A 9,995-nucleotide genomic window follows, 5' to 3' on the forward strand; every position below is an offset into this window, starting at 1 on the left:
AGTCAAGCGTGGAAAGTGGTCATGTGTCCTCCAGCAGTCTAAGCATATAGCAGCATAACTACGGAGATAACTCTGGACAACATAGACTTTTAGATGGAGACATGTTGCGGTAGGGCAAGGGAGAGCTGTCTTTACCGACTGTACACTCCATCTTTCTACTCACCCACTTGTCCAGATCTGGGCTAACATCAGATTATAACCATAGGCCCTATCAAATAAAAATGTTTTAAGCCTAGTCTTGAAAATAGTCAAGGTGTCTGCCTCACGGACTAAAGCTGGGAGCTGGTTCCAGAAAAGAGGAGCCTGATAGCTAAAAGATCTGCCTCTTCTGAATTTAACAGGTAGCCAATGTAGGGAAGCTAAGACAGGAGAGATATGTTCTCTCTTTTTAATTCTCATCAGAACTCTAGTTGCAGCATTTTGGACAAGCTAAAGACTTAACTACACTCCTTGGACTTCCTGAGAGTAATCAATTACAGAGTCTTGATGTAATAAATGTGTAAAATAGTTTTTCAGCATCACTCAGGGAAAGCATGATTCTAATCTTAGCAATATTCCAAAGATGGAAGAAGGAAATCCTACAAACCTGCAAGCTTATGGCACATGATAGCCACTCCTGCTACATCTACATGTTCCAACCTACTTCAGTGTCAGTACTATTTAAACGTTGGTCACAGCAACGCTACCGCAGAGCTACGCTACACCAAACATCTGTCAATACCAGCCTGAGCTGCTAGCTTCAGCTGCTAACATTATCCATGTTGAAAGAGAGGAAAACAAGCATTTACCACTCTGGTTCCAGGATGCAAATGGTAAAATCCAGACTATAAAATAATGCCAGATAGATCCGTAGCTTCTGGTCTGGTCCATTGCTCTTTTTATTTGTTCAACAGCAACTCTTCTACAAACAGCCGAACCTCACTGCACACACATTCTTGACATATCGCCTAAGTTGGGACTTCATTGAGGAACCCTGACTGTACTTTCACTTTCTGCCTTTACTTGTCTTGCTTCAAACCCCTTCCCCTGTCGGCTGAATCAACAGTCAAAGCCGCCAACACTCACCACTATCACCCACCCACAAAATATACACACACACAATAGCTCTTATTTTCAAACGGGGACAAGCGTTATGTTATGTTTTGTGTGAAAATATGCCCAGTACTACAAATGCGCATCACCAATTTGATGTCATCAAGCCAGACACGTAGAAAAGCAGAGGAAAATTGGCTGTAAATTCAGCTAACTATTAATCCTTCCTTCGGGAGGAAAGAACCACCATGAATCTGGCCACGTGGTAAGTAGCAGCTACACTAGGGGAGAGGAGATTCTGTGGTGACGTCATATAATATGCAACGTGCTGATGTCTGATTTGTAGTCATGCTGACTTTTACAAGTTAAATGACAAATCTCAAAGTACATGACTGGTGTGGTCAAAGCACACTTCATCACTTTTCATTTTAATTTAAGTACAACATATGTGCGATCCAGGGCATGAGGCAAAGCGGAGTGGAAAATAGCTCTTTTATCCCGTTGACTCTCATTCATTTTTTTGTTCTTCCCGGGACCCATGAGCCGACCATAAAGGGACGAGATTTAGGCTCCCCATCATCCCTTTCTCCCTATCATAATGAGCGTGTTTTATTAGGGCACCTGGGACATTTTAAGCTCCAACAAAATGTTATTTGCTTATAGAGGCTCAAAGATCAGTTTCCATTTGTAATAAACCCCATTCAACTGCCGCTTTTCCTCAAAAAGGAAAAACCCACCCCAGGTTTTGAACGGGACTTAATGGAACCATCAGCCTACTTGTTTTGGCACGATAACTTGCTGTAGGTGCATTTTTTCCATTTGCAACTGTCAGAAACAGGTTTGGTCTGATATTTGAATGGCTTTTAACTCTTTATCTTGAGAGGTCTGCATTTGTGGTGCAACTGCAATGAAACACTGATACACCTGTTAGAGCTGCTTGTTTTAATTAGTAACAATCACTTTTCTCCTCTGTCTGACTTTTAAACCAGAGCAGTTGGTTGAAGTAAGGCTGCACATGAAAAGCTACAATAACCATGTCTGACAGAAGTCCCACAGTTTGTGGGTGTTCAGCTATCAAGGCCGGATTAACCATATGGGCAACTGGGCAGGGGTCCATGAACTCTAAAGGGCCCAGGGCAGCAAGGGCACAAGCAAAATACTGGGGGGGGGGGGGGGGGGGGGGGGGGGGGTTCTTGTATTGATGAATCGTTAGTGTATGAAAGTGTATTGATTGTATTTCATCCAGGAGCAGGGATCGACTTATGGGGGAGCTGGATATCCTACACATATCATTCATGGACTCTTTTGAGAAGAGAGCACAGAGAGCGGCAGAGCGATGATCGTTGGTGCGCAGCACTCCAGGCTGCTGCGTCCAGCGCACGGTCCATTCTCAAAGTGGCGCAACCAAAAAACTAATTAATATACAATCGTTTATGTCCGCACATGTTCTCTACTTTCTGTCTTATTTGTGCCTGAAGCGCTCTGCTACTGCGGAGCTCATCACCTGTGCTGCGGTGATTTCACCTCACTGACGCAGCATCGAAACGCGCTCTCCGCTTTGCGGTCAGGAGATCCCTTTGATCTGCTCAAAAGTAACTGATGAGGTGAAAAAGTAAGAATCCAGGCAGCAGATTTTCTGGAGAGTTGAGAGGAGATGCAGCAAGATGAGAGACAGACAGGACAGGAAAATAGTTAAATAAAAACAAGAAAACAAAACAAAGTGTTGAAAAGTAAAATGTACATAGATTTATCTCCACTACACGTTTTTACCTGTATAAAACAATAAGTTATACACACGTCATATGTATACATCTGATACAATTCAGATCACCTTCAAAACTCAGTCACACACCCAGGGCAGTTTCAAGACATTTTGGGGGCCAAGGAAAAATGACCCCCCCCCCCCCCCCCCCCCCCCCCCAACTGGGCTCCCCAGAAGCCTCTGTGTAGTTCATACCCTCTCCAGGAGTATTAGTTATACGGTGTTTATAAAAGCCCCTCAGACATCACTGACATGTTCTAATGTTATCAGATGAAAAACTAAATTATCAGACATGCTGTCTCATCTGCTTCTTTTCTAAACTTGTAAAAAGTAACAAAACCATTTGAAAGCCACTATTTGTGGATTCTCTGAAAGTTTCCAGTGTGACAACTTATTTTTTCACTGACCCTATCATCTAATCTCACAGCTGAAACAAGCATCCTTAATAATCTGTGCACAGGAAGCTTACCGATGCTGCAGTAAAACAAAAGGTATAATAATTTATTATTAATAAAACCTTGTTGCAGCACTAAAGCAGAAAAATGAGATTTTGCAATAAATATACAAAATATTTACATATGAATTGTTTTAGAGCCCTTTTATTGGCAAAATCTGATATTAATTTTAGTTCTTACAAAAATGGGTCCCAACATGGTTTGTGTGGCGTTGCCATAGTGTGACGTCATAGGCACAGATCCCCTGTCCTCTTTTTTGGAAATGGAAATATGGTCACCCTATATTAAACAAACTGTCCACCCGGGCTTTTGCGCTGCACAGAGACGCTTCGCTGCCTATGACTTTACGTCAGATGAGAGTCAGTCTCATGCAGACTGACCAATGAAGAGAGGGCCTCAAGTGAAGACCCTCTCCTCATTGGTCAGTCCACACGAGGTGGGTCAAAGGTTACCCTGAGTGTGTTACGTGACGTCAGGCATTCAAGTATTGAGTATATACATATTACAGTAAAATATTCTGTATGTGACCATGTTATGGTGATCCTTGGGTCATGATGATGGGGCCCTTTAATATTGTTGCCCAGGGTACAACAAAGTGTTAATCTGGCCCTGTCAGCTATGCAAAGCTTCCTGTTAGTGGGAAGGATGGAACCAGTCTGCAGGGTCCAGAAGAACACGTGGTCCAATGACAGAATGTATCTGGGTTTACTTGGGCTTTTGGTGCAGGAGAATTGTGTGGGCTTCAGAAATGAAATCTGTGCTGTTACAATAAAGCTCTCCTTCCCCGTTTCCTTACAGAGGAACCTGAACAGGAAAGCCTCGTTTTCATACTTCTCTATCAATCAAAACAATCCAGCTCCTCTCTCTCGTGCCTTTCCTGCTTGCATCGACAAATCGGAGCGAGTGAAAGCTGGCGTGCTGAAGGGGTAAATAGGCTTTTCTTGTATGTGGCGACTAGCAGGCTTGTGTTGATGACTACTGGAATTTGTGCGAGTGCCAGGGTAAGCCATGACCGCCCACGGGAATCCGAAGACTGCCCAAAGCCACAGGAACCACCAGCAGATTTGCTGCTGCTCCTCCTTCCCTCCCTGCTTCCTCCCCTCCCATCCTCAGAGGTTCAATGTTGCTCCACAATCCAGACAACATGTGGACTTCAAACGTTCACATGAGCCTCACACATTCCTGTTGGCTTGTGTTTTGAGGTGGTTCACCTACAGGGGAGAGCTCTAACTCCCATCTAAGTGTTGGAGCGATGAATCTGACTGGCAGTGGCGTGTCTTGGACTTTAAAAATGGGGTGAGCCAGGTGGGGCCTTTTGTTTATGCATGGGTGGCCCCTATGGTTAAGCTGTTTTTTTTTTGTTTGTTTTGTTTGTTTGGAAAATTGAGATGAATTAGAAATATTTTCAGTTTTTTTAAATCTCAAAGAACACTGAGACAGTAATGAAAGAGAATGGGGAGAGGAAAAGAAAGAGGTGAGGGGGAAAAGTTCTCAAAAATAGCATGTACACGAATCTGCTTCTAGACCTGCAGAAAAAGGACACAAAAATACAACAGAACCAAAATGTCACTGCACCAACAACACCGGGATACATAACTGTAACATTTTTGTTGCTGAAAAGCTCACAGTAATAATTCATAGTGCATTTAGTGCCAACCACAGCCTTAGGTTATGTGTTTACAAACACCTGAGTCCACACTTGTGAGAGCACCTGTGTGCGTACACACGCTTGTGTATGTAAGGTTTCTCTATTGGAGTGTTCAATAGTGAGTGTGAGACGCCACAGACCTGGCGCCAAAGATCTGCGGAAGATGGAGATCTAAGCCCCTTCTTGGTGCATTACTGCCACCAACTGGAGTTGAGTGGGAATGGGACGGGGATTCTAAATACTATTTATGTCAACTCGAAAAATAAACAAACAAATAAAAATAATACGGAAATTATCTCTTGGCTTGGGAATGGAAAAGGGTACATGCTTCCATCTACTGGTTCAGAGTTTATAGCCACAAGCTTTTTGTGGATATTGGTGGGGTGGACGATCAGATCCCAGGGCTGACATGTGCTACCCCAGGCCACTCCCTAGACACGCCTCTGCTGACTTGTTTTTTTATTTCTCTTCTCCAGACCCCTTTTTAGAGGGAACTCAGATGTTGATCAGCTGGGGAAGATATTTGAGTAAGTAATGAATAGAAAGAGAGCACTGTGAATCCTGCTGGATTCTGATGGTCTCCATGGTTCCACAGCGTGGTTGGGGTACCTTCAGCAGAAGACTGGCCCCAGGAAGTGGCTTTACCACAGAGTGCCTTCACACCTCGACCCCCAAAGCCAATAGAAGACCTGGTTCCTGAGATAGATGAGCAAGGACGAGCCTTGTTACTGGTTAGTTTATTTTTATTATCTGTTCAACACGGATGAAAATGGAAGCATCAGTTTTTCTGACTCGTCTTCTCTTCATCTCTACAGCAGTTCCTGGCCTTCAACCCCTCCAGGAGAATATCAGCATTCGCCGCGTTGACTCATCCGTACTTTCAAAGCGTGGACAGCCTCAGCCGAAGTGTGTACATGACCCAACCCATCCCCACCAACAAGCCCACTATGGAGGAGAGGACGGCCTGACGCTCCCCCTCTACCTTCAGTCATCCCAAACATGTTTGGTTTGCAAAAATTAATTCAACAATTAAGCTTTTAGACACTGATGTAAGAAATAAAATCTGATTGAAAACAAATCCACCGGGGCCTTCGATGTTCTGTTAAACACATTAAAGGCTCTAACATGATATTTGGATAGATTTTAGTTATTTTATTTGCCTTTTAACAGCTGCATCAGTGAAAAGTAGTTAACATGAGGATGTTTACATCACTGCCTTTTGGTGTTTGATGGGATTTGTTTCTTTCAGATTTTTCTCTGGTTTTTAGTGTCAAAAATTCAGTTGCTGTGTTCAGTTGAACGCAAAACGTACTTAAATGAAAGGCCTTTTTGTTTTTGTCGATGCTTCAGAAAAGACTGAGCACAGGTGTCGTTAGGGCACAAAAACTGTCCTTCACTGAAGCGATGGATCAAATTTGCTGCTTTTAGGTTGAATCATTTTGACTGTGTAACAATGCAAAAACACCTCCGACTATCAGCGTGACTTGTAGTCGGAAAGCCAGGCGGCCTGTGGAGGCCATCGGCCTCTGACCAGTGTTTCGACCTGTGAGAGTCCTTGAAGCCTGGAGGACCTGGAGAGGAGTCTGCGTGGATCTTACCTGCCTTCAAGCTCACCGTGGAACACCGATATAAGCATGTTCCTGTAAAGACACTGCAACATCACCAGGACTAAGCCAGCCAAACACTGCCAAGCTCTCTGTCACTCCAGTTCTACTCACTGCTGCCACCTTGTATATTTAAAGAGGAACTGCAAACAAGCCTTTAGCAGGATTCTAATGGTTGCTGTACTCTTGGAGGATTTCTTGATGAACCTGGTGCTGAGACAATGGTCTAAGACTTCTGAATTATCCTGCCATTTATTTTAAGACTTTTTAAAGTCCGTTTACTCTGAAATCCAGTCAATTACAATCCAGTTGAGAATTTAATGCGCAGGTTTGCAATTGGAGAAAAGTCCCACCAGGATGATTCATCATTAAAACATTTGGTAAAGTTCTGTCACCATTCTGTATTTAATTTTAATGTTCTCGTTACTTGATTGTGTTGTTTTCGATACTGGAGCATACTATATTCTTACACCACAGACACCAACTATAGATGGTAGAGTTTGTGTGGCTATACTTTGGTACTGTACTGTGCTAGCTGCAGTGATAGAAACCTGGTTAAAGAGGGTAGCGTAGAGAGGAATGTGGTATGATGGGTGGATGCTTACCAGGAGTGTGGCGGAGCAACTTATAGTAGTTTCGTACTGAAGTCATGCACACGTTTTTTTTTCATGATTTTTGCTGTTTTATCGCAGTTCCGTTTCTACTAGCAAAACAAAAGCAATTTATGCAGAAGCGTTTTTATGTGTTGTAGTTCTTGCAAAGCAGTAATATTTTAACACTGGTTCTTTACAGTTAGTCCTATTAGCACACACAGACTTCAACTTTCTCAGGTTCTTTTTTTTTTTCTGGACGTCCAAACCTTTCGGGCACAGTTTGCACAACTCTGGGCTACTAAACATTCACAACGTCTTAATGTTTGTTTGTTTTTCCAACTGTCTTTAATCAAGGTTTACTGGCATTACTATTTATCAGAGTTATGTTACTGTAGTCATTACTGTTTGATGGTAACTGCCTTCATAGACCGTTATTACCAGTGATGCTTTATTGCTGCAAGGGAAACAACTTCCTGCATAACAACCCTGAGTTCTGTTTGTGTCTAATGCTGCGTATGGAAACGCTATAGAAATAGTGGTTTACAATATAAACACCCACTTTTTTACTATCATTACAGTCATTACAACCACTCTGTACTTATATGATTCAAGCATTTTGTAACACATTTCAGTCCAATAACAGCTTTTATATTTTAGCAGTGTTTTGATACCATTATGGCCTAATACATCGTATCAGTACAGTTCATGTATGGATGCATTAGTGTTATTATATTTTTGCTGCACCAGACAAATAAATAACTTTTTTGTAAACAAATGTTTTTCGTTAATGACCTGTCATTATTTTTAACTTTCAAGTTCATGGGCAGAACAAGTTGTGATGTCTCCAAAGAACCACAAGAGGACGACAAACGCCAACTAAACAAACCTGAACACCAACTGTCTTTCTGTCAATATAATCAAATCTATGGAACTAGGATTGGGACAATATTACATGTAACTTGTACCAAGCTTTGTAACCTGCAACATGGTTTGCAACTGTAACTTTCATTTTGTAGCATGTAATTCTTGTCTTGTAACACGTAACTCGTTTTGTAACGCATAATATTTGGTATGTTTATGTATTTAGCAGACGCTTTTGTCCAAAGCGACTTACAAGTGATTATCGGCATGTTGCCCTTGAGGCCAACAACAACAATAACAACAACAACATTGACATCAATCATGGAGAGTCGGGAACAAAGGAGTGGACAGTAGAGAGGGGGGATGGGTGCAGGGAGGGTGCTTGTTAAGAAAATGCTCTCTGAAGAGCAGGGTCTTCAGGAATTTCTTGAAAATTGAAAAGGAAGCCCCTGTTCTGGTAGTGCTTGGTAGGTCATTCCACATTAGTGGAACGATGCATGAGAAGAGTCTGGATTGTCCTGAGAGTGGTGTAGGCACTGCTAGCTGACGATCCTGTGATGACCGGAGCGGCCGGGCCGAGACGTAAGCCTTTGCAAGAGGATTCAGGTAGATGGGAGCCGTACCATCTCGGACTTTGTATGCTAGTGCTAGCAATTTGAATTTGATGCGTGCTGCTAGCGGTAGTCAGTGGAGCTCAATGAACAGAGGGGTGACGTGTGCTCTTTTTGGCTGATTGAAGACCAGACGCGCCGCTGCGTTCTGGACCATTTGAAGAGGTTTCACAGTACAGCCTGGAAGACCAGTTAGAAGGGCATTGCAGTAATTGAGGCGGGAGATGACAGTAGATTGCACCAGGAGCTGGGTGGCATGTTGTGTTAGGTATGGTCTGATCTTTCGTATGTTATACAGCGTAAAGCGGCATGAACGAGCAACAGAGGCAACATGATCGGTCAGGTGTTCTGCAATCACAACACCCAGATTTCGAACTGCCTTTGAAGGAGCCAGAGATGGGAAGTCATTTTGGATTGAGATATTGTGCTGTAAGGATGGTTTTACTGGGATGACAAGTAGTTCAGTTTTAGAGAGGTTGAGTTGGAGATGGTGGGATTTCATCCATTTTGATATGTCAGAGAGACAGTTTGATATTCGTGCAGAGACAGTGTGGTCGTCCAGTGGAAATGACAGATAGAGCTGGGTGTCGTCTGCATAGCAGTGGTAGGAGAAGCCATGTGATCGAAGGATCTCACCCAGTGAGGTATATGGCAAAGAGAAGAGGTCCTAGTACAGAGCCCTGGGGGACTCCTGTGGCAAGATGGTGCATGGTAGAGGATTGTCCAAGCCAAGTTACACTGAATGATCGTCCTGTGAGGTATGATTCAAACCAGGCGTGTGCTTTCTCTGTGATGCCCATGCTAGAGAGTGTGGACAAAAGGAAGCCATGGTTGACAGTGTCAAATGTAGCCGATAAGTCGAGCAGGATAAGCACTGAGGATTTGGCAGTCGCTCTAGCTTCTTTTAAGGATTCCGTCACTGCTAACAGAGCAGTTTCAGTGGAGTGGCCCTTTTTGAACCCAGATTGGTAAGGGTCAAGCAGACAGTTTTGTGAGAGGTATTCTGTGATCTGCTTGAAAGCCACCCTTTCAATGATTTTGGACAGAAACGGGAGGAGCGATAGTTAGGTTGTTCTCCACATGATTTGGAGGAAGAGATGTTTTTTTTAGCAGCGGTTTAACCTGAGCATGCTTGAGAGAGGTGGGAAATGTACCGGATGTCAGTGATGCGTTGATCACATGTGTGACTGCTGCAGCTACTGTAGGAGCAATAGCTTGGAGCAGCTTAGTCGGAATGGGGTCGAGTGGGCATGTAGTAGGGTAGTAGGGCGGCTGCACGTGAGAAGCTTGGACACACAGTTATCAGTGAGGGGAAAAAGAGGAAAATGAAGCAATAGGGCTTGAGATGGTTGGGCTAGAAGGAGTTTGTGGTATTGAATGTTCAGGAGTGGCCAGTTGAGTAAACTGTTTGCTTATAGCTGCCACTTTG

General features: G+C 43.4%; 1 protein-coding gene across 1 annotated transcript in view; it reads left to right on the forward strand.

Annotated features, from left to right (window-relative positions):
* Positions 1 to 6,093, forward strand: part of cdk6 (cyclin dependent kinase 6) — a 56,210-nt gene extending 50,117 nt beyond the window's left edge. Inside the window, exons 6-8 of the mRNA XM_015955856.3 lie at positions 5,374 to 5,424; positions 5,493 to 5,628; positions 5,713 to 6,093. Coding sequence (XP_015811342.1) covers positions 5,374 to 5,424; positions 5,493 to 5,628; positions 5,713 to 5,865 — 340 coding nt within the window. The 3' untranslated portion in view covers positions 5,866 to 6,093. The remainder of the gene's footprint in view (positions 1 to 5,373; positions 5,425 to 5,492; positions 5,629 to 5,712) is intronic.
* The last annotated feature ends 3,902 nt before the right edge of the window (positions 6,094 to 9,995 follow it).

This window comes from Nothobranchius furzeri, chromosome 11, assembly GCF_043380555.1.
Source record: "Nothobranchius furzeri strain GRZ-AD chromosome 11, NfurGRZ-RIMD1, whole genome shotgun sequence".
Lineage (NCBI taxonomy): Eukaryota > Metazoa > Chordata > Actinopteri > Cyprinodontiformes > Nothobranchiidae > Nothobranchius > Nothobranchius furzeri.